Source organism: Astyanax mexicanus, chromosome 11, assembly GCF_023375975.1.
Source record: "Astyanax mexicanus isolate ESR-SI-001 chromosome 11, AstMex3_surface, whole genome shotgun sequence".
Lineage (NCBI taxonomy): Eukaryota > Metazoa > Chordata > Actinopteri > Characiformes > Acestrorhamphidae > Astyanax > Astyanax mexicanus.
Window position 1 is genome coordinate 40,983,440 of NC_064418.1, and position 25,806 is coordinate 41,009,245.

General features: G+C 43.5%; 1 protein-coding gene across 2 annotated transcripts in view; it reads right to left on the bottom strand.

Annotated features, from left to right (window-relative positions):
* The window catches only part of LOC103038369 (protein FAM126B), an 84,499-nt gene that overhangs the window by 17,018 nt on the left and 41,675 nt on the right, over positions 1 to 25,806 (bottom strand). For both annotated transcript variants that reach the window (XM_022680147.2, XM_022680148.2), the window contains exons 3-6: positions 14,035 to 14,086; positions 12,332 to 12,433; positions 8,511 to 8,690; positions 5,725 to 5,805 (exon numbers count right to left, since the gene is read on the bottom strand). In XM_022680147.2, the coding sequence (XP_022535868.2) occupies positions 5,725 to 5,805; positions 8,511 to 8,690; positions 12,332 to 12,433; positions 14,035 to 14,085 (414 nt within the window). In that variant the 5' untranslated portion in view covers position 14,086. The remainder of the gene's footprint in view (positions 1 to 5,724; positions 5,806 to 8,510; positions 8,691 to 12,331; positions 12,434 to 14,034; positions 14,087 to 25,806) is intronic.

Sequence of the window (25,806 nt, forward strand, 5' to 3'; positions counted from 1 at the left end):
TCTCTATGACAACAGAGAGACAGAGAGACGCGTCTGCAATACGAGAGCAGAATGTGGGCTAATACCGTACACACCGCATGCACGACAGATAAGCAGTGTGTGACGTGAGGAGCGTCAATAGCAGAGCAATCACACACACACTCACACACACACATTACCCCTCTGGTAACCTTCTCTGACAGTGCAGAGAGTGGAGGCTCTCAGGCGTGTAATTACTTTCTATAAATTAGTCATATAGCCACTTTACTGTAGACACTGAGGCGCAGTACTCAGTCACGCCACTGGGTGGCCATACAGCTGCATGCAGATGCTGAATGTGAGGATGCACTCTGGGTCAGAACAGGTTTCAGGTTGCGTATATAGTGAAATAGAAATCAGTGAGATAGCCTATCCCTGTAACATATAGGACATTTATTTTATATATATTTGACAAATAATGCATCAATGCACAATGCATCCACTCTCACCCCCTCCCTCATACATCCCTTCCCCTCCCATACTGAGCTCCAACACAATTACATAATAACCAAGTAATTATAATTAAATAATAATATTTTCATAAATTATAATTAATATATTAAACAAAATCTCAAAATGTGACCTCATGATGTAAAAACCAAATATATATATATATCATATTTTTAAATACTTCTGTATGTATCTGCAGGTTTTACCCTTGGTTTGACACCATGAGGTCACATTTTAAGACAGTTTAATAGATTTATTAATTACTTGCTTTGTCCAAAAATTATGCAACGGTCCCTTATAGTACAGCTCACTGCCAGAGACGAGATGCATTGAGAGTAGATGTGTTGTAGCTCAATATTGGCTGAATATAATGTATATAAGGCGCACCGGATTATAAGGCACATTATAAATTAACATCTATTTTCTTACATAAGGCGCACTGGATTATAAGGTGCATTATGTGACACTAGTAAGGAATATGCCTGTCGCCATGTTTCCCTTCTAATTCAGGAGATCTCGCCTTTAAATGGTGGTGGCAGGTAGGTTAACTAAGTTAAGTAAAGCTAAGCTAGGTAAAACAAATTTAACTCAAACTCTACACAGATTTCTGTCATGAAATCTGTTAATTTGGGTGAGTAAAGCGCTTCTATTTATTTACAGTGAGTTAGAATTCCAGATTTTCACTAAGGCTAGCCGGAGTTTGCGGCTAATCCCGCTGACAGTGCTACACTGAGGAACCCTGAGTGTTAACTAGCGGTTTGTCACACACAGCTTTTTTTAACAGGGCAATCACGCAGACTACAATCCGATTTACATACCTCTAAACAGCAAAAAAGAGCTAGCGTGGTTAGCGGAAAATGCTAATGCTGCTCCAGCAGCAGTGCTAGCCAGGTTAGCAGCAGGCTACAGGCTGATAATACTATCTCTGAACGACAAAAAAGTTAGCGCTTAGCACAGTTAGCGGGTAATGCTAATACTGCATACTCCAGTCTCGAGTTTTGGCACTGGAGAACTAAACTAAAACTCCTGTATAACGCTGTATGTCAGCAGAGTGTCTCTACTTGAACAGCTTTTACACTGAACCAATGTACTTTTGATAAACGTTGAAGAAAAAACAATTCAATTTTTTTCTATGACAACATTAAACTACCTTCCCTCAGAACTGCCTTGTGCACATCAGGTTGGTTATTTTCTGAGCTGTAGAAGCTTTCTGTAGCTGTTGTGGGTCACTGTGTATGACCCACTATGTGTCATTATCAAAACAAGAGGCAATAAATACTTCACAGCAGGGTGGCAGGGAAGAGGATAGATTATTTGGCTTACCAAAAATGTCTAGGTTTAATCATTCTAGTCTTAAGCTGTTTGTTTCTTCTGTGGGGTAGCAGAGTGTTTGAGTAGTTTAAGCATGATAGACTGCTTTATAAAAACCCATTTTAAACAAAGAGCTTCAATTAAAGCAACATTATGTTGTTTTGTTCTTATTATGTGATAAAATATTGTCATATTGCTGTATAAAGTATGTACAGATTTGGTCTCTGAATGATAGGTTCACTATGAGCAGGAGGAAAATTACAAGAAGCCAACAGCAGGTGTATCATAGAGGTTAAAAACAGCTTTCCTCATGGGAGACTACAGTTCAATTCCCACTCTACGCAATCACACTACAACACACCAACCAGTCCTTACACAATCTCCACATTCCCCCACCTGTGTAATATGATTTAATTGTAAGTCACTCTGGATAAGAGCATCAGTCAAATGCAGCACATGTAAATATACAGCCATAAGAAACTGTTATTCTAGCTCACAGTCACAGTTAATTGACTAAAGTTAGCAGGACAAACAACAACTGAATATTCATCAGCAAGCAAAGCCAGCTGTGACTGCACCAACTTTCTAAAAACAATATAACAAAAAAATGTACAGGATTCACAACCTTAACTGGATGAGGAATAATAATAATCCACTGATATGATCAGAGAAATCTCATTAGGGAGGACGGGGGAATGTCGATAGAAGAAAAACTCTGATAACAGATCAAGCACTTCATTACTGTTCCATTCAAATACTGCTGACTGTATGGATAACACAATTAGATATACGCATAAGCATAATTATGATGGAAAACAAAGGAATATGAAAGAGAGAGAGAGAGAACAGAAAGAAATGTTAAAGAGTTTAAACAGAAAATAAATAATTGTAAATAAATAGTAACACACATTTTACTTTATTATACATTTTGCTCTGATAACAAAAATAATAGATTAAGATTTCTTTACTGAGTGCTTGTGTAGGCAGTAGGCACAGAAGCTCATGCTACATTGTTCAATCCCAAAATCCTGCTGTGTGTGTCATGGATCATTCTAAAGGCCATGATGGGATTCCTCAGCTCTGCACATTATAACACTGTTGATATTTCAAGGACCTGACAAAATTGTTCAACTTAATCTCTATCTGCTAAAACTGTAGCATACAGTCAAGTAAGACAGATGTGCCTCTGTCTATATCAGCATTGTCAAAAATATTATTTATAGCAACACAGGCTTCAGAAACACATTGCATATGGTGTGCAAATGATGTATATTATATATTGTTGTGACCAAATCATCTTTAGAATCCATATCACGATAATCCAGGTCGATTATTCTGCCATTCAAACCATACACAAGTGTTTACAAGATGAGTAAAATTCTATTGAGCAGATATAAATAACATTTAGAGCAGGTTACTGCAAGTTAAACAATGAATTAATGTGCAGTTTCTTTCAGAATAATATCACATTTCATCTGGTCACAAAGGAAATGCCTTCCAGGGGAAACAGTGTTATTTGTGGCATCTGACACCATGTCACAGATGAAGAAGACACTGATAACGTTAAAAAGATGCTGGAGGTCCTTTAATGCAATACTTCTAGCACTGAAAAGAACAGGCAGGTCTCAAGAACAGCAGGCGCTCAGAACAGCCATCGCCTAACGCCTACTCACACTCACACTCCAACTGCAAACGTGACAAAGGCCCGAGGATCCCCCTGCTGTTGCGAAAACAGACAGCAGCCAATAGTAACTAGAGGACTTATGCAAGCACTATATTTCACAGCTTCATTTCTTAATTACCTGAAGATAATCTGATTATTCTGTCTTAGTAATGCTAGTGCTAAAGCATGCAGTCATCAACATACAAAAAGAAACGTACATGTACAAACACTATTGTCCCAACAGAATCCAGACACTAATTAATGAGTTTCATGATTTAAAGCGGACATAGATGTTCTGTTGTGCAGTTGCGCTGCCGAGTGATAAAGATTTTGAAGTTGTCTGGAGGATTTGATTGCATTCAGCTACAAGAGTGTTGGATGATCACCACCCCAAAAGTATTGGATGGAACACAATCATTCCAACACAACTCCACTGCTCCACAGCTCAATGCTGGGGGCTTTATACCCCTTATGCTCACTCCTGGGACTAGGCATGGTGCCACTGTGTTAATAAGTTTTTTGTTCCGGAGAGAGTAAATTAGAAAAGGTTTCCACAAACATTTTGACATACAGTGTAGAGTGGGGTGCACACAAGCTTAAGGATACCATGCCCCCTGACGAGCATAATTTGAATAGGTATAAAGGCCCACCAATTTTATTCTTTATTCTGTTTATTGTTGAGGTAAAAGTCAGAGTTCAATGAGCGGGGGTGTATGAGCGCTGGACGCAACTATAGTCTAGGTTCATTTCAGTCAGTGGAGCACCTGTGTTTTCTACCACCAAAGTAGCAACACGCAAGAAATTTACCTGAACATACCTCACCTCCAGACCACCACACGCATCAGTGTAGATTTATTCCTAAACTCTAACGCTATTTTAACGGCGGAGGGACAAGGCGTACAAACAAGTCTGAAAACAGTGAAATCCTTACACAATAACCCTTTTAGCCCTTATTATTCAATGTGCTTCAGTGTGATCAGGCAGAGCATTTCAGGGCTGTGCCTGAGATTCAGACTGTGAAGATTAGAGAGAGCTCAATATCTTCTCAAGGCATGTTATTTACTTTGCTCAGCATCACCACTAATGATCTCCACTCTTTCCAGGGAAACCAAGTTCATTAGTGAGAGCAGGTGGTGTGGAGCATGACTGAAACAAACACCTGTTTACACACCGCACACAAACGACCGGCTGAAGACTATTTTCAATTTAGCACACACACACTAATTGATAAAGGAACATTTAATTTAAAATATATACGTTTACTTCTGTACTACTTCACTTTTACTATTAGCTATGGGCCTCCAAATACCTCCCAGCATTCTCCCGATAGTATATGTGTGATAATGTATGTAAAAATATAAATTATATGGTTTAATGCATCACCAGTTGGCTATACGACTTACACATTATACTAGGACTATTGGCATCTGAGGTATATTTGCAGAACATATTGAAAAGGTTACAGCTCATTATAGTTTACCTGTGCCACCACTGATCAATGTTATTATATGTTAGCAGTGGTTAGCACTTTGAGATTACTGATTATGGTTACTGATGTCAGTATAGGTTCGATAAAAGCAGTTGTCTCTGTGTTTATCCATTAATACATTATGGCTGCCCTATGGATATATTTTCAATTGCAGTCTCAAACAAATGAAATGATATGTAAATGTATATATTAATACTTTTATGGACAGGGGAAAGGAAGATCATACCCAGCCAAAGAGCAGGGGCCAAATACGCTCTTTGGGACTTCCAGCCAATTTATGGATTACACAGCCGCTGCTTACACAGAGAGCCCCTGGATAATGTTTTAAATCATGAAAAAGACTGGGTGTCCACTTTTTTTTACAGGTCTTCTACAGACAAACACATACAGTACCACACCCCTTTTTTGCTCTATTTTTGTTATTTTCCACAAGAATCATAAAGTAAACAAAAAATTTGAGTGAGACATTTTAATCTTTTAAAGTAGCATTTTTTTCCTTTGATATCTATGAGTTCTAGTGGTGTTAAGCTCTTGTTAACTGCTTTTCTATCACTCTTCTCTGCTCCAACTCATCCCAAACCACCTGGGTTGGGTTTTTTATGTCAGGTGTTTATAAAGATCAAACATTTTTATTGTCTACTACCTAATTGCATATGTGTTTCTTCATAGTTTTTAATATTAATCTACAATGTAGTAAATAAAACAAATAAAGAACAAATATTAATGAGAGTGTGTCCAAACCTTTGACTTGTAGTGTAAATGTACTGTAAATGTAATGTACAAGCATCCTTACCTCATGAAATACAGATGGTTTGGACAGTGATGGAATGGTGAATGACAACAGCTTGCTGTTTCCTTCTTTGTCCACAATCTCCTGCAACATAAAATAATAGAAGCATTTAAGTATGCAGTGAGTGCATGTACTGAGTTTAACATATGTGAATGTTATGAAACAAACAAAGCTGATATAATTAATGAATTTAGCATCACAGCGTGCTAGGAGGAAAGCCTAGCGATTCGGTTCCCATACATCAGCTCACAGATGCCTTGTGATGATCGACATTACCCTAGGAGTGATTAAGGGAAAAGTGGAAGGAGCACCATCTACCCACCCAGAGAGAGCAAGGCCAATTGTGCTCTCTCAGGGCTCCAGCAGCTGATGGTTGACATTTTTGTTCTATAGTACGGTGAGTTTTCATGACGAATAGGCCGATAGAAACGGTCCAATGTAAATGGGAGTAAAATCTTTTCATTCTTACTTTCACTGAAAGTTAAACATGTTTTCTATCATCTGTAAAATTGAGATTCAACATTTGGCATGACAAAAATTATATGTAAAATATGGTAAAACTGTATAAATTATAGCTGGCTTAATGTATCACCCAGTGACTTAATACTTTACATATTATGCTGCATATAATGCTATTTTAGCCTTAAAAAGAAAATGTGCATCATTATTAGCAGCACTGTGGATGAACCTTTTTATATGATTGTGACTGATTTCACCCTAAATGTAAATACTGTTTTTAAGGGTGGTTTAAGTACAGATTTTTGTAAATACTGTTTAGGCTATCCCTAGTAATAATATGTCTGTGTGCTTACATGGCCATATGTGGTGTGTGTGTGTGTATAATTTTAAAGGCCTGTGTGTAGCTGCAGTAAGGTATGGGTATGAAGAAACACATGCATTTGTCTCTGTGTGTGTCTACTATGACCTCTGCTGTAATTCCCTCATCACGACTCATGTCTCAGTGTGACTCACTGCATGCTGCCCTTGGAGTTATTACTCACAGAGCGCACGATAGCCTGCAAACGCTAATCAGCACAGTCAGCTCCTGCAGTGAGTACCAAACCACACTGCGTTTTTCTCATAACTCCATCAATAACACTCGGATGTCTGTTAAATAACACTTTGTCTCTATTCTACAGCCCCAACGCTGCTTTACCAATCATAATGAGCTGCTGTTCACAGCAATACATATCGACTTCGTCTGAATGATCTACTGAAGCCACACTTCCAGCAGAGTGACACTCCTGCAGAGCTCAGCTAAGATCCAACATCCATTTCTAGCAGCAAGGTGTTACACTCAAGCTGGAAATAAGGGTAGGCAAAAAGACTAAATGTATATCACAATATATTTCTTAAATTCAGTCGATACGATATGAATAGTATAAAAACCACCGCCTGTGATGTAAAGCTGGGCGATATCGTAAAAATATTATATCACTATAATATATCATTAACACATTTTATGATGCACAGTATTAATTACATTTTTTGACATGCAGACAACATGCATCAGCAGTTGAAGAGCCTAAACATTGCTATTTCAATACTCTTTCATGCACAGTACAGTGATTTCATTTCATGCTGTACAACATCTTGTTAATCATATTTTATTTCCTTAATAATGTTGATACAACATGAAAACATGTCACAATACATTAAAATGTTGTCATATTGAATGCAGCACAAAAATATAAGATCAAATTAATAAGGTCAAATAAACAAAGTAATGTGCAAGTGATGTGTAATATATTACCCATACCTTAATAACTATAATTTAAAGCACCTATCTATTTATTTTCCCTCATTCTCTCATTCATTCATCCACATTCCTGCTATCCATGTGGCCATCAAAAACCTCTTACTTCTTATCCATCCATCTACTCATCCCTTCCTAACCCCATCCATCCATCAATCCATCCTTTCATACTCAACCATGCACTCATCAAACACTCCCTTTCAAACCCTCCAACCATCAATCCATCTTCACAAACCAGGTTGTACATGCCAAGCATTATATCCTCACATCTAACCATCGCAGTCCCCAACCATCCATCCACCCTATCCCACTCACTCATCATCCTCATACTATTATATCATTAATGTGTCCATCTATCCATTTATTCAGTCTGTCTTTAATTCCTACTTCTTTATCCTCCTGTTTTAGACAAGCAGAACCTCCTCTGTGCACCCCTTTCCACACACCAATCAACCCAGTTCTACTTTAACATTATTCTTTCCCATCTGTCCAACTATCCATCAATCAATCTATTCGTCTATCCTTTCATACTTAGACATTCATCTCTACTTACCTGTTGCAGAACCACAGGAGATCCTCTATGAGACTACTACTTAGATTCCAACCATTCATTTATCAAACCCATCCATTCATTCCTTTTGCCTTACTTTTATTCATCTATCCCCTACCTTTTTTATTGTAGACAAGCAGAAGACCCTCAAAGAAGTTATTTCTTTGGCAGTTCCCAAACATCCATCCACCCACTTTCAGTAATGCATCACCCTACCCCTATTTTATCACTGATTTGTCTGTCGATTTATTCATTAATTCATGCATTCATCTATGAATCCATTCATTAATTCTTCCATACTTTAATTAACCATCCCATATATTTATCCAAAATATTATTCATCCATCCTTCTCCCTTCTTTTATCATCAGGTTGTACATTTCTAACAACAGATCTTCTCTGGCAGTTTCCACCCACCCATTTATTTCTGCCCACACAATCATCCCATCCTGGACCCCCATTTCACCCATCTATTCATACCCACCAGGTTGTAGATGCCCAGCAGCAGTGCCTCTATGCAGCCATTGCTCTGGCGGTTCCTGCTGGCTGTCAGGCGTAAGTACATCCACACCAGCTCGGGCAAGAACTGCAGGGTGAAGCGCCGCAGTCTGTCCTCAGAGTTCCTGTACAGTTCAAACAGCTGATGGCACACAGGCTCCAAGAGCTGCAAGCAAAAAAAGGAAAAAAAAAATTACCAGTCTGCCTCAGCATCACTGACTGATCATGAGAAATAAGGCAGTTTTGACCAACTGCAAAATAAAGACCAATTAACGCCAATGTTTCACAATGTTAAACCACACAGTCGAGTGTACATTTTAATTTTAAGACCTATTGTTTGATCATAACTAAATATGCAGTACTTACTAGGGGTGGGCAATATGGCCCTAGAATGACATCACAATATTTCAGTGTATTTTTGCAATAACGATATTCTTGCCAAAATGACAAAACATTGATATTATAAGCAACAAAATAATAATTGACATTATTATTATTGTTTCATACAGTATAAATATAAATGAATCATAGAAGACATTAGCACCCAAAGTGGACAGTGCAGTGAAAAGTATTGATCGTGACCAGCAGCATCTGGCCAAAATTGTCTGTGCCAACAAAAAAACGACTAAGACAACAACCACATCCACATTCAAAGCAGGACCAATATGTGTCCTTTAGCTTACAAGGCAAAAGTAATGGGACACAATACTTTACTAGATTCTGCTCCATGCTTTTTGGCATGTCAGTGTAATCTTTTTCTACAGAGAGGGGGCAGTTAAAGACTCATACTATTTACATGGTAATATAAAGTCCGGATAAGTAATGGCGCTTACCTAAACAAAAATATGAATAAACAGCTTGTTAATCTCACTCGCTGCGTAAGACATTACATAAAAAACTGTTTTTTTTTTGTTTTATTTCAGTGGAATACGAACATGAATATCACCTCAATTCATATTAGCACATCCTCACTGTACAGAAGCACTGCTGCCATCAATTCTGGCATGAGGAGAAATCTCTGAAATGGTATTAGTGGTGCAGGCGTATGGAGTCAGTTCCTGCTGGAGCATGGCTTAAGGCGCTATTCTCTCAGTGTGTGGAATATTAATGGTGCAGTCTGCCTCCTGTCTGTGTGTGGAGAGACACACTGATGCATTTCTCTGGAGAAGGGTGGAGGAGGGGAGCGAGTGTGGCCAATGTTTCCACAGACTCTGATTTAATACACCCACACTGTCATCTGCTCCCATCGGTCACGCTCACAAACATGCGTGCACAAACACACTCTGTCCGAGTCATGCTGGCATATTCTCCTTCACTCTGTTCCTTAATTGTTTAGGTGGCAAAGGTGTAAATCATCGTTTTTAACTGTAATTTTAAAAATGCTTTTAAACAGGTGACTCCTTTGGCTTTTTATTGAGAGATGTCTACAACATCATTTTATCTTAAAAACAATTTAATCATGCATTAATAGGAATCTGATGGAGCAATTGTGTATTTATTAGAAAAGAAATGAATCAAAACCAATCCCCATGTCTAAAAAAAGGGAACAGCGTTCCACCCCGAGCAAGTCACACTTCTCTTAGCAGTAATAACTGCAACAAAACAGCAGATATTTTACACACCAAACACATGAACAAAAAAACATTTCCTAATAGACTATCCATACATTCCTGCAGTAATAATAATTTCAGACAAACTAACTAAAAATGAAAAAGCTGCACAAACATTTTTAATAACATTGTAAAAAGGTGATAGGCAACAAGTAAAGGTTTCTAGTAAAATGTTAATTTAGAATCTCTCTAGATTGATTTATCTTAGTTATACTATTTTTGTTAAATCATCTAGATTAACTAGGATTAATATCAAGCCATTTTTTGCCAACAGCAATTTACTAAACCTCAATGTAGCATAATGTTGTAAGGCAATAGAAACTGTTTTTATTGATTTCCAATGCAATGCTGTACATATATTTTCTTTTTCCAAACCACATTACAAGCTAATACCTTGCCACATCCTGGTATCTAGAAAGAGTAAGTGCTATTGATTGTTATGATGTGCGCTGTATTTCTGCTGTTTTCTTTGGCTGTTTGTGAATTTTCACCTTATAGTTCAGGGTTAGCAGCAGGCTAATGCTGCTCCAGCCTTAGAGCTGGAGAACTAAAATGAAACTCCTTTATAACGCTGCACTTCAGCAGAGTGGCTTTACTGCGCTTTACAACCTGACTGGTAACATTTATGCACTGATGATTTTTGAGAAAATTAAAGGATTTTAAGTGTGCCTTATAGTGCGAGAAATACGGTACTATTCATTTTTTTAATTCAAATAATTGCAATATATTGCCTTGTTTACAGTATATAGCAATACCCAGTGAAACGTACAGTGACCCCTCTAATAGGATATGTATTGTATGTATCTTATCACCACCCTGCACAGCCCTATTGTCTATAAAGTGTATATCAGTGACATGCTATAAATTTAAAATGAGAGTGTGAGAGGAAAATGGTGAGATGCAGAAAGTAACAGGGATAGAACGAATGACACAGCAAAAAAAAAAAGAGGTAGTGATACATTTTTGTATTCATAATGTAATTAGCAAATGTGTCTGTTTGATGGAACACTGATGTCTGTAAAGCACTACCGGACTTAGAAACAGAGAGAACAGCCTGGGGGGAAGACTCTAAGCAGCTCCGTCATTCACTCTTAATAGCACACATTAATTTACCCCAGACTAATCAGAGTGAAAGTATTTTAGCGAGTAGAAAAGGCTGAGAGGCAAAACTAGATTATACAGGGCCACTGAGAGTTCTGCTCTACGTTACTGCAAAGCCTGAGAGAGCCTCTGCTAATAAAGTCCTGGAAGCTTTTACTGCATATTTCCGAGGGGGCACGCCGGGGTTTCGTCTGGTTCCCTTTCAATTTGCTCACATCACTGCAAAATGCAATACATTTTATGATATTCCTCAAATGAACCAAATTCATCTGCTGAATTGCTGGAGCTGACCTACTAGGTCATATTGCCCACAGACTGCAGGGCTTTTTCAGCCACTCCAGCCAGCTCCACTTTTGTCTACTTTATATATTGTGTTTTAGGCTTTATGTTTTAAACAAAGCAATACATACTAATCAGCCATAACATTAACACCACCTCCTATTCTCTACACTTACTGTCCAAATGATCCATCCACTGACTATATAAGAGCAATTTGTTGTTCAATAGTTACAGAGAACAGACTGTAGTCCTTCTGTTAACCTTAACATTTATTATCCTTCTTTCACACTGTTTTTCAACGGTTAGGACCCCATAGTACCACCACAGAGAAGGTATTTTTCGGAAGATTTGGGTCATTCTCAGCACTGCAGTGACACAGTGCGTGTTGTGATGGTACGAGTGAATCAAACACAGCAGTGCTGCTGGAGTTTTTAAACAGTTTAAATCAGTGTCGCTGCAAAATGCTGAAAATGACTCACCACCCAAATAATATCTGCTCTGAGGTGGTCCTGTTGAGTCCTGACCACTGAAGGGCAAATGTCACTAACAAAGTGTACTAAAATCACTTTAGTTTCGTTTTAACAGATATTTAAATTCTGTATTTAAATGAGAGCGCTACACTCACAGACTTAGGCAAAGCAAAAGACAGTGTGTGAGCAGCTGGGCTTTAGTCTGCTCCATTACAGATGGTTTGAATCGTCAAACTACACAGAACCAGTGATATATTCTCGATATTGTGGCCAAGAAGCAAGGAAGATGTATAGCCCAAACCTGTTCAACAAGAACAGAAACATATCTGTCCACTGTTCACTCTTACCTCACTGTTGGGGTCCTGGATGACTCTGTAGAGGGCTGGCACCAGATTCTTCTTCTGATGGAGTGTGCTTGCATAGCTGGAGAACTGTGACTCAGGTAATGTCTAAGAGAGAGAGACACAAACAGAATGAGAAAGAGTGAGAAAGAGAGTAGGCAAATCGTTATTAAAAAGACAGGGAATTTGATTTATGCCATTCATTCTTGTTTGAATATTAGGTTTTCTAAGCAAGATTTTTTTTCTAAAAATGAGTGTAAAAAAAGACTAATGGAAAAACAAGTAATAATAAATGCATCTCTGAGTGGTTCAGCTGGTTTGAATCCCAGTCATGTAGCTTGCACTCAGCTGCCTGAGCTCTAAAAGATCACAATTGTCCTTGCTCTCTCTGGGCGGGTAGATGGTGCTTTTTCCCCTCATCACTCCTAGGGTGATGTCGATCAGCACAAGGCGTCTGTGAGCTGATGTATCAGAACCAAGTCGTTGCGCTTTCCTCAGAGTGTGCTGTGATGTTACACGGCAATGCTACATCAGCAGCAGTTCGAAAAGAGGCAGAGTCTAACTTCACATGTGTCGGAGGAGGCATGTTCTAGTCTTCACCCTCCTGGTGTTGTTACTAGTGATAAGGGGATGTCCTAATGAGTGGGTTGAGTAATTGGCCTTGTAAATTGGGGAGAAAATGGGATTTAAAAAATAAAAATAAATAAAATAAAATAAAGCATGGGTGAATCTCTATTTAGTTTTTTAAAGGTTGCTACGGATATTCTGAAATGGTGACTCCAAACCTGTTTGAAAAATGTCTCTGCCCATCCAAGTCTGTCTTGGTGTGTTTGTGCTCCCAGATGAAAGGACAATGGACATCATCAGGGTTACCCAGAGAGCCATCATAATGTAGGCCAGTGCTCACCCTGCCTAGCAGCATCCATAGACAGGAGTTGAATTTCTCCAATATACTTGTTTCGATGCTGCTCCTAATCATGTTAGCCTACTGAAGTTGATGGAAATACTGTATTTTGCCTTTTTTTCTACTGGAATTTCATATTGCTTATACCTTTTATTTATTTATTTTTTTTTAGATAAAATCTTCTTAAAATCTTCTAGTTTTATGGTTATATGTTTTGTATGCAGAAAAAGCAGCCAGGCCTTTTCTGTTGGTTGTTTCCTGTGTGCGAATATGTCTTTATTAAATCCGTACGAGCTCAGTCTCACACTTCCACAAAAGCACATTCATTTTACTACACCACTCAGACTGACAGCACTGCACACTGAGCACTCTACTGCAGAAGATGACTGACATGCTGGGATGCGTGTTTGTTTGTTTTCCATTCATATCAGAAGAAATCTGACTCACCATCACGTGTACACTCACACACTCACAGACTCACATACACACAGAGAAAACGCTGAGAACAGCACTTGAATGTGCACTCTAAGCACAGCACAGAGCTCCGTTTATGAAATGCATAGAGGTGAGACCCATTCATTTCTCAGCCTGCAGCACTACAGACCACTGCATCTCAATAATACAAACAATCTACCCTACAGTGCTATAGCCTGGAAAACGGGGGTCAGGGGGTGGAGGTGTTTAATTGATAACCACTGGATTTTTACTAGACCCTGTGTCAATACAGCTGTATAGGTGGAGTGGGAAATGTGTGAAGAGTGGAATAAACAGTTGGATGAAAAGGAGAGATAAAAGAACAACTCACCTTGAATTCTGAAAGCCATTCCTCCACTACTCCTCTCCCCTCCCCCAGCATCCTAGAAAGAGAAAGAGAGAGAGAGAGAGAGAGAGAGAGAGTTGTTTAACATAGTCAATGACAGTGTTTAAGGTAGTATTCCTAAAAATCATGTTACAGGATTTCCACTGAGCTAGGGCTGCAACTAATGATTATTTTAGAAGTTGACTAATCAGATTTTTTTTTAGCCATTAATAATTCTTGTGGCTGTGGCTCCTATTCTACAGATTTATTTATAATTTTCTCCCATTTTTCTCCCAATTTAGCTAGGCTAATTGTCCCACCGATTCAGTACCTACTCCGCTGTACATCCCTCATTGCTAGTAATGCCACAACATAAGGAGGGTAAGACTAGCACATGCCACCTCCGACACACGTGAGGTCAGTTTCTTTTTGAACATTGCCGAGTAGCATCACAAAGCACTCGGAGGAAAGCGCAGCGACTAGGTTCCGATATATCAGCTCACAGACGCCTTGTGCGGATAAACATCACCCTAGTTGTGATAAGGAAAAAAAGAGAGCCATTTACCCACCCAGAGAGAGCAAGGACCACTCTGCACCCAGCTTCTTTTCTAATGCATGCTTTTCTTCCGGGCTTTCCATTGATGAGATTTTCTCCATAATATAAAGTTTACTTCTTATTAAAAAAGGCCAAAGGCTATAAATATTGCATTTTTAAATCAGTTTACATTTTAATAAGCAGAATAGTATGGCGTCACCTTAATTTCAAAAGTTGAGGCCGCAAAAATACAAGTCGGGGTCGCAAAAATACTAGGTAAAAGAAATTAACCAGCGCGTTTTAAAATTTTGCTTGTGTAAATTAACTTCTCCTGAGCACAAATGTGAAACTAGCGAGCAAAAAAAGGGAATCGTGTGCGTGCTGAATAAAAAAGGTGTGATTTTGACAGTTTGGGGGCGGGGCCGGGGTTACCTCCCTCAGCGAACGCTATTGGCTAATATCTCCGGGTTCCGGGTTCCTCCGGGAGGAGGGCGGGTAAAAAGGACGGCAGGAGAGTTAGCTAACTGGCTATGCTAACATCCAAACAGACCGATCTCCGGGGTGACCCGCTCTATCTTCCCAGGTTTACTGCCCGGAGCGACCCGCTCTGTCTGCCCGGGCTGGAGCGAGCGCTCGCCGGATCTGTCGGGTTAGCGCATAGAGCAACAGGCTCTCTGGGCGAACAGCACCGCTCTACGCACTGAAGCCGGCGAGCTGATTGATACAGGCGAGAGACCAGGCAGACAGAGCGGGTCGCTCTGGGCACTAAACTTCGATGCGCTGGAGAACGGACTGTTTGGAATGATACCATAGCCAGTTAGCTACTCTCCTGCCGTCTCCGGCTCGAACCGGATATCAGCCAATAGCTGTAGCCGGCTATAGATATCAGCCAATAGCGTTCGCTGAGGGAGGTGACTCCGGCCCCGCTCCCAAACTGTCAAAACCAGTAATTTACATTACTGTCATTTTAACCCTTTCAGACCCTGCGCCCATTACAGTGCAAACCAATGAAAAAGTTTACAAGCCAATGAAACAGTAGCTTGACCACTTGCACTGAAAAAACAACAGATGTAATATGTCAAAGCAGCTTGTTTATATTTATTGTATCTAATTTAGAACACTTAGAACACTAAATTTTATGGCTTAATTATGGTTTGTTAAAAGGTCAATATCAGTTATGAAAATAACAATTTTAAACCAAGGCTTTCAATGCAAAGGACATAAAATAATAAATTATTATATGATTTTGAATTGTACTGTATTCGATTTTATATTAGAATACTTCGCTGATTCTTGTTTTTGTGCATTACAGAAAACAACATTTTTACCATCAGCTGGAAATAATTCAGGTCTGAAAGGGTTAAGACCTCTCCAACATCCTGTGTAAAATTTTCCCTTAAGAGTACAGTCTGTTTCTGCAGCAATGGGGTAATATTCATTATTAACATCCCTGATTTGAGAAGAAAAATTGACCACAAAGTGCTTTATATGATATATTATTGAGATCATTATTTAGGCTGTGAGCCAGTCTGATGCTAACGATGTTAAAATGTGCTTCTGCAGGTCCTTTCAGGGCAGCGGTGTGTGTGCAGTAGAAGTGCGTGTCTGAGAGAGGGGTGCAGCTGTCCTAAGTTACGTAAGAAGCCACCAATACAGAGACACCACAGGGTACACACATTGCTCGACCATCAAAAGTGCTTAAAAGACTTACAAACCTTAAACTGGGTTTGTTTTTACAATTAATTCACAGCTTGATTTAATGTGTCTCTCACATTACATAACACAGCGGAGGTAACGTTACTGAAATGCGCTGCGTGCAGTTTTTTCCCGATCATCCTGTCTGGAGGTACAAACCTTACCGCGAACGGTAAAAAAAAAATGGTGGAACAATTTTAGAAAATTGAGTAGTTGTTGCTGAGGAGTGACAAGAAAACGTCCAAATTTCTAGAGAATCCCTGTTCATTTCAGCGTTTTTGAGTGGTGTGGACGGGGATATTTCTGAAAACGCCATACCACAACCTCCGTTTTTAAAAATATCCGGCTTTGTGTGAACGGGGCCTCAGGCTCTGCTCTGGAGTCGTTAGCGCTCCCCCTAGTGTCCATTCCACCATCCTACTGACACACAGCAGAGGAGCTGAGTAGTTCAGTTCCTCAGAACCTCCAGAGCTTCAGACACAGCTGCAGATAATGGCTTCACTTCAGCTTCGACTGGATTCAAAGTGGACAAGTAAGTAAATCTATCCGGCTGGCTTTAGTAATGAGCAGCGGAGCTTCTGTGTTAGACGGAATTTTAATGTCTAGTAGCCTCTGTGCTAGCCAAAACTAACCGGCTAGCTAACGCTAACCGACAAGCTAACGCTAACCCGCTAGCTAACGCTAACAGGCAAGCTAACGCTAACCGGCTAGGTAACGCTATCGGGCAAGCTAGCGCTAACCGGCTAGCTAACGCTAACAGGCAAGCTAACGCTAACCGGCTAGCTAACGCTAACAACTAGCTAACGCTAAACGATTACTTTAGCTTGGCTCAGCTAATTAACGTACCTCAGCTAAACTACAGGAGAGAAACTCCTGTTTATGATTTAAACTCTATAACAGTGTTCGCTGAAGCTAAATTAGTCAAACAAAACGCTTAATACAGCCAAACAATTAAACAGTGGGGAAATCCCAGCTCCCTAACTAGCAAATATAAGTTAGCCGTTGGATTTAAACTATGTCATGTGTTTATCTCGTAAATACAATATAAGTTACTTAATGTTTTGCAGGCATTATTATTTGGGACCAACCTTGATAGTTATTTACACAAAATAGCTAATTTAGCTAACCTATTAAATTCAGTACGTAAATACTGCGGTAATGAAAAGCTCTAAATATCAGTTAATTGCCTAATTTAGCCATTGTTTACTGGATTCAGCTTTTTACCAGACCAATTATAAGAGTGTGATATTAAGATATTGTAACGGGCGCGAAGATGATGAAGAAGCCGGCAACATTATGTCAGCAAAAAGTGCTCTTTATTAACAGGGTACCTCACTTACAGCTCTGACAAGTGCTTGGAGAGTAAAACCCAACTTGAAAAACACAGCCAAAAACTCCCAAAGTGGCTAAACTGGCTAACATACACAGAGAAGGTAGATTCCCCTCAACCCCCAAAAACATACCCCCACAATGCCCTGCTGGCCCTGAATTTGCATAACCCCACCCCTACAGGCGCACTATAGGCTGACATACCTAACACTACGTGGCGATCGCCACACAGCCCCCCCCCTTACTGCCAACCGTCCCGGTGGCACTACACTAGCCAATAACAACAATGATAACAATATTTTTTTTTTTTTTTTTTTTTTTTAGTCCAGAACAAAGTCTCTGAGGCGCGGGGGAGTCCGCCGAGCCCTAGTAGAGGCTCTTCCCCCCGCCCCTCCCTGGTTTTCCCCACCCAAAGGCCTTTCAACAGGTGCGGGTACCGCAGCTTCCTTAGGCCGGTATGGGGCCAGCCTGTCCCGGTGCACCACCACAGTCCGCCGGCCCGTCCGGACCCGGTATACCACCTCGGACAGTTTCTGGAGGACACGACATGGCCCTTCCCAGTCGGATTGGAGCTTAGGGCACCGACCTTTCTTGCGCCGGGGGTTGTGAAACCACACCTCCGTCCCCGGCTCGAGTGGCGTCCCCTGGCAGCGCATATCGTACGCGCGTTTTTGTCGTGCGCTGGCCCCCCCCTGGCTCTTTCGGGCGGCGAGGTGTACAGCCGCCAGGCGCTCTTTTAAATCACGGGCATACTCAGTCACGCTCGCAGGTTCGTCCAAACCTGCTGGCAGCCCGAAAGCCAGGTCGGTGGGCGTGCGTAGTTCCCGGCCCAGCATGAGTTGTGCTGGGGTGAAGCCAGTAGACTCCTGGAGTGCTGCGCGGCAGGACAGCAGGACCAGAGGCAAGTGGCGGTCCCAATCTCGCTGATGGCTGCTGGTGACGATAGCTAGCTGTGTTGCGAGTGTCCGATTAAAACGCTCGACCAGCCCGTCACTCTGCGGATGCAGGGGCGTGGTGCGGGTCTTCCGTACTCCTAAGCGTTGACAAACTTCAGCCATGACCTGCGATTCAAAGTTCCGCCCCTGGTCGCTGTGGAGTTCCTCGGGCAGCCCAAACCGGCAGAAGAACTCGTCAACGAGTCGTCCTGCTGTGGTAACCGCGCCCTGGTCGGGGACCGCGTATGCCTCTGGCCACTTTGTGAAAAAGTCCATTGCCACAAGCACATAACGGTTCCCCAGCTCCGTGCACGGGAACGGTCCCAGTACATCCACCGCTACCCGCTCCATGGGCATCCCTGAGCGGAGTGACTGTAATGGGGCGCGCGACCTCCCAACGGGCCCTTTCTTGGCTGTACAGGCATCGCAACAGTGTACGAACAGCTCAACATCAGTCCTACACCCCGGCCAGTAGAACCGCTGTCGAAGCTGTTTCAGGGTCTTGTTTACCCCAAAGTGTCCTACCCCTGCTGGACCGTGCACTGACTGCAAGACGCGGTGTCGGAGCTGGTGTGGGACCAGCAACTGCCACACGTACTTCCCGGGCGCAACGTCTTCCCAGCGCCGATATAACAGCCCTCCGCGCTCACAGATGTTGTCCCAGGAGGAGCGGTATGCCTTGCAGTCCGGTCCATGGGGCGTCACGTCCTTCCATTCGGGCCGGTAGCTTGCCCGCTTCCACTGGAACACCTGCTTGAGAACGACGTCCTCAGCTTGGGCCCTTTGAAACTCCTCTGTCCCGCAGGGTTCCAGTGGTTCGCTACCGTCCTCGTCCACTGCCGTGATCCTCCCTTCTGCTTCCTCCTCCCGCTGTTCTAGCCGTGCACAGTAGCGGCATTCAGCTTCCAGACAGGGGCGGCGGGACAAGGCATCCGCGTTGTTGTGGAGTCGACCGGCTCTGTGCTGAATGGAGAACTGGAACTCCTGCAACGCAGCAATCCACCGCGCTACTTGACCCTCTGGTTCCCGGAATTGCATGAGCCAGGTCAGCGAAGCATGATCAGTCCTCAGGACAAAGGGGTGGCCGTACAGATAGTGTCGAAAGTGTTTAAGTCCCGACACCACTGCTAGCAGTTCGCGCCGCGTTACACAATAGTTGCGCTCGGGTTTGCTGAGGGCGCGACTAAAGTACGCGATGACCTTTTCTTGCCCCTCCTGGATCTGAGACAGCACTGCCCCGAGCCCAAAGTTGCTAGCGTCTGTATCCACCACAAACTGTCCCTCCGCTTGTGGAAGTGCTAAGATAGGGGCCGCACATAATGCTCGGCGCAGCCGCCGAAATGCCTTGTCCGCCCCGTCTGTCCACTCGAATGCCGCTCCCTTTTCTGTCAGCCGGTGCAGGGGGGTTGCGATGTCAGCGAACCCCTGCACGAACCTCCTATAATAGGAGGCGAGTCCCAGGAAGCTCCGAAGCTCACTCACGTCTTTCGGTGTCGGCCAATGTTGCACCGACTGCACTTTTCCCGGGTCGGTGGCCACCCCGTCCGCGCTGACCACATGCCCCAGGAACTGCACCTTCTTTTGGAGGAGGAGACACTTCTTCGGGTGCAACCGGAGGTTTGCCCCCTTGATAGCCGCGATCACCTTCTCCAAGCAGACGAGGGCCTCGTCAAAGGTTGGTGCGTGCGCGAGGAGATCATCCAAGTATAGGATGCAACGTTCGCGGGGGATACCCGCCAGCACCCTCTCCATTAACCGTTCGAATGTGGCTGGAGCGTTCCGCAACCCGAACGGCATAACCCGGAACTGCCAAAGGCCAGACCCCAGAGTGAACGCCGTCTTTTCTTTTGCCTCCGGCGCCAGCTCCACCTGCCAATATCCGCTCCGTAGGTCCAGGGAACTAAACCATGACGACCCGGCCACTTTATCCAGAGCGTCATCGATACGTGGCAGCGGGTACGAGTCTGCCTTGGTGACTGCATTCAAACGCCGGTAGTCAACGCAGAATCGCCAGCTGTTGTCTTTCTTTTTCACCAGCACCACGGGTGCTGCCCATGGGCTGCTGGACGGCTCGATGACTCCGCTCGCTACCATCTCTTTTAGTTTCCGCTCCGCCGCTTGTTGTTTAATGACGGGGAGTCGGTGTGCTCGGAGCCGGATAGGTGGAGTGGCGCCGGTGTCAATCTGGTGCTGGACGAGGTTAGTGCGAGTGCAGTCCTCTTCCCGGGCTGCAAACGCATCCAGGTTCCCCTCGAGTAACGCCCACAGTCTCTGACCTTGTTCCGCAGTGAGGCCCTCGCTGCTCCGCTGCCACAGCTCCTTCACCGCCTCGCGTGTGCTACCAGCGGCCGCCGGTTCAGGCGCAGCTGTGCCCTCTTCTGGCCCACTAGTACTGGCTGCCGCTTGCTCTTGTGTCGTCGCTCGCTGTCTTGACAGGGGAATACGGGTTTTCCCCAGTATGAGCGTTGCAGCTGGGATATCTAGGACCGCCCCCAGCGCGTGCAGAAAGTCCAGCCCCAGTATACAGGCATCGCGGATGGGCGCAAGATAAAACTTGTGTCGGATGGATCGTGTGGCTAGGGCCACCCGCACACTCCTTCTCCCTTCCAGCCGCACTTTGTCTCCCGTGACTGACCTCAGCACGATGTCGGGGGCGTCCCACTCCTCCAGTGCTCCGGACTTGAGCATTGCTAGCAGCTCCGACCGCACAATGGACACTGTAGCGCCAGTATCCACCAGCGCACTGACCGGCTGTCCCTCGATGCTGCACCGTAGCCACAGTCCGTTCGCCGTGCCCAGCCGGCCCACAACTGGTTCGTGTATGAGGGTGCTTGCTGCCGGGATCCTCCCACCCCTCACTGGGAAGTCCCGAACTCGTTTTCCGCCGGCGCTGGTGCACGGCACTGGTTAGCCTTGTGCCCCCATCTTCTGCACCGCCAGCATCGTACAGGGCTCCGTCCGGCGCCTGGTGTTGTTTCCGCCGGCCGTGTCTGGCACACTCGTGCTTCTGACTCCTCTTCTGCTTCGACTTGGAGGCAAGTGGCTGATCTTTGGTCTTTCAAGATGAGCTCCGCTTTCTCTGCCTCTTCCACGGCTGCACTGAGGGACGTAGCTCCAGAGAGCCTCACATGACGTTGTAGGCTCCCTGGCGCCAGCGCGTTTAAAAACGCGTCAAGCGCGAGCTCGTCCCTCACCCCGGCTGGAAACCCTGGATACGCCTGCCTCACCAGCGTCTTCAGCTCCACAGCGAGCACGCTTAGCCGCTCGCTCTTGCCCCGCCTTCGGTCCCGTAGCTGCTGGCGCACCAACTGCACGTCGGGGACCCTGCCAAAGCGCTGTCGCAAGATGGACTTTAATGCGTCTAGGTCTCCGTGTTCTTCCGCCGGCAAGTCTACCAGCGCTTGAAGTGCTCTGCCTTCAAGGGCAAGGCACAGCCGCGTTGCTATCATCGCCGGCGTCCATCCATAGTACCTTGCGACAACACCCAGCTGTGCTTCATACGGCTCCCAGGGTCCCTCACCACTGTAGCGCGGAAGGCTGATACTTGCTACTGGCGCTGTCAACTCGACCGCGGGGCAGGCAGGATGTTGGTGCCCGCTCCGCTCTGCGGCGGGCCGCCGGCTGTCGGCGCTCCCGCGGCCGTCTCGTCCCGCGGCGGGCCGCCGGCTGTCGGCGCTCCCGCGGCCGTCTCGTCCCGCGGCGGGCCGCCGGCTGTCGGCGCTCCCGTGGCCGTCTCGCTCCGCGGCGGGCCGCCGGCTGTCGGCGCTCCCGCGGCCGTCTCGCTCCGCGGCGGGTCGCCGGCTGTCGGTGCTCCCGCGGCCGTCTTGCTCTGCTGCGGGCCGCCTGCCCTCGCTAACCAGCCGAGCTCGTGGCTGGCTAGCCCCGTCAGGTAGGGTAGGGTAGGCAGAACGCTCGGTACCCTCCTCCTGCGAGCTGCTCCTCGGCTGAGCCTCCTCACTGCTCAGCCTCTGGATCTGCTGCTCTAGCTTGCTGATCTCCGCCCTCACATCCCACTTCTGACACCATTGTAACGGGCGCGAAGATGATGAAGAAGCCGGCAACATTATGTCAGCAAAAAGTGCTCTTTATTAACAGGGTACCTCACTTACAGCTCTGACAAGTGCTTGGAGAGTAAAACCCAACTTGAAAAACACAGCCAAAAACTCCCAAAGTGGCTAAACTGGCTAACATACACAGAGAAGGTAGATTCCCCTCAACCCCCAAAAACATACCCCCACAATGCCCTGCTGGCCCTGAATTTGCATAACCCCACCCCTACAGGCGCACTATAGGCTGACATACCTAACACTACGTGGCGATCGCCACAATATATTAATAAACATGTGTCGTGGTGCTAAAATGTGTGGGTAATGTTTAAATAAAAAGTGATTAGGTTGGTGTGGGCTATTGTAATGCAGGTGTCAGGTGTGGCTGCTGTAATGAGTAAACGGCAAACTCTGTAGTTAGATACTTTACTTTAACATGATGGAAGAATAATTTCTTACATTGTATTATTTATCACAGACGACAGCCATACTCCCCTGGATATCTTCAAGAAGTACTTTTCAGAGGATGCTGTGGCAGCCCGCTCAAGGAATAGACTGGACGACTTACACTGGAAAGAACTACTTTCCCACAGGCCAGTTTCTCTTTTTACTCTGTAATGTCACTGACTGACTGAGGTAAGATAATGTTGTTGTATTTTTTGTGTGTCAGTATTTTACCCATATTCTGTGTGTGTATTAAATAAACTGTAAAAGAGATTCCATTGCCTCTTCTTTTTGTACACTGCACACTTTTCAAATATAAATGTGTCTCAAACATTCAATGTTCGCGCCATTGGAATTCAGGTGAGTTCAGAGTACTAAACGATTTTAATAGTGTAATTACAGATGGCTTAAATGTGTATCATTATTATTGTGAATAAATGGGGAAAATACAAGTTAGTGCTAGTGTATAGACACAGTGTATATTTGAAACCATATGGCCTACTATGGAATTTGATGGTCCAACTCTGGGCATGTACACTAACCATGTGTGCTCACTGGTGTGTATTTACTGTGCACATTCACAGCATGGAGGGGTAAAGGGGGATGCCAAATTCCATCTGTGTCCAAAAAAACACAAGAATAGTCAATACAGTTGTCTTGTCTAGACGTTAAGTGTGTTTTAACTGGTGTTGTGTGTGGCATATGTTATACTGGTTTTACCTCATTAACTTCAACTATTGGGCCCACTTTGCTGCCACTCATAGGTTGTGTATGCTGGTCAGTTAAACAGTTCTGGGAATCTATTGTACAAAGAATTAGTGGTATAGGCCAATTTTAGTTATAAGACAATATGTAACACAAGCTTGTATTGATGGAGTGGAATCTGAATGTAATCAAGTACTGATTGTGTGCTGAATGGATCCGTTACCAGCCTGTGAAAACAGAGGCAACCTATTGTATCTCTATGTTTCCTTTGCTACTGACGTCTCCTAGTAACAGGAGAGCACACTTAGTTTGTACACTGTGTCCAAAGTGTCCAGACTCCCCTTCCGAACAGTGAACATATTCTCTGAACAGTGAACACACAAGTTCAACTGTGCAAACAGCTCATGTAATCTCCTTAGAAATGCACTGATTACTTAAATCAGAAACTCCACAGCAACTGAAAATGAGTGTATGTTTACCATGCCTAATGGCAATCATTGAGCAGAGGAATATACAGCATCATACTTAGTAATATGCTATGAAACTGAAGCATTCTCTGAAGTGCTGAAGCTGCAGTTTGTGTGTATGAGTTCATTACAACATCGGAGGGATTTACTAAGGCTAGTAGTAGTACTCTAGTTGACCATTTCTTCAACTGGCCACAAAATACAATGCGATGAAGTACACTAAATAAAAAAACACAACTATATATTAATAATAACCACACTAAACCATATATGTCACAGTTCATTACATATCTATATCTTATGTTTTGTTTCTTATATGGCTGATGATGTTAAGTAAGAGCTTGTAAATGTAAGACATTTCTGTGTGTAAGCATAATAAATCCAATCATCCATCCATCCATTCTAAAGATCATTGTTGCTCATTTATTAAGTAATACACATTTTACAATAGGTCAACATATTACTCAGTTAATTTAGAATAAAACTTGTTGAAATTTCGCATTAATATCTTCAGAAAATCACTCAATTCTCGTTTGCCCTGTAAAATACACCTCAACACACTAGGGAACTTTAGGAACTGCGTTGAAGAGCAGATAAAGCACAGTGCAAAATAACATTATTGGAAAGGTAGAACAATGCATGGCATACTGTATCAGGAGCAGGGGCGGACTTGGTAGTTCTGGGGCCCCAAGCAATGTTTTTTCCGGGGGCCCTGATCAAATGTTTTTTTGGTTGTTTGTTTTTTAATAGCAAAATGCAATATTGACTCACCTTGCGCTATTTTCAATCTTCCTACTGCACTCAGAATTTAACCATCCTGGTTTTGGTTTCAGCAAATGCGCTGATGATGTCCTCCATGTTCAATGACCTACGGACTCTCTGCTCAATAGAGATCATTGCTAAGCCAGTCAGTCTTTCTTGAGACATGGTGGAGCGCAGGAAATTTTTTATCAGTTTTAAGGAGGAGAAGCTTCTTTCTCCTGAAGCAACAGTGATGGGCAATGTCAAGAGTAAGCGCAGGGCAATGCTTAAATTGCCATAAAGCTCCAAGAGATTCTCCTTGTAAATGTAATCTAAAATATCTGCAGGAGAAGAGATGTGATCTGGAAAAACACTGACAGCTGCCCTCACTTCCAGAATCAGGTCTTGGCTGTCAACATCACCCAGTGTGCGCTCCAGTTTCTTACATGAGTCCTCCAGAGTGTCCTCTTGAATTGCCTTCTTTATGTTATTTGCAGAGTACAAAAATCCAAACAAAGAAAAGAAAACATCGACTTGGGTGAACCTTTCACTGATACTGATTAGTGCTGTATCAATCAGGGGAAGAAAAAACTCCTGATTAAAACGCTGTTCTGGTGTAAGCTGAACTTCGTCCTTTCCCTCATAAAGGAACTTGCGAGTTGTTCTTCTTTGTCTTGCCACTGGAAATGTCATATCTACCTGTAATTTCTCTGCAATTTCTCTTGCTTCTGTTTTGGCAGATGAAATTCCATTATCCCGGTATTCTTGGACAAACTGTTTAACAGTCTCTCTCTTCACTGCATCAATTGCCATATTCGGGCTCTGTAGGAGTTTGCTTACATGGTTAATGTGAAACAACACATTGTACCAGATCACAACAC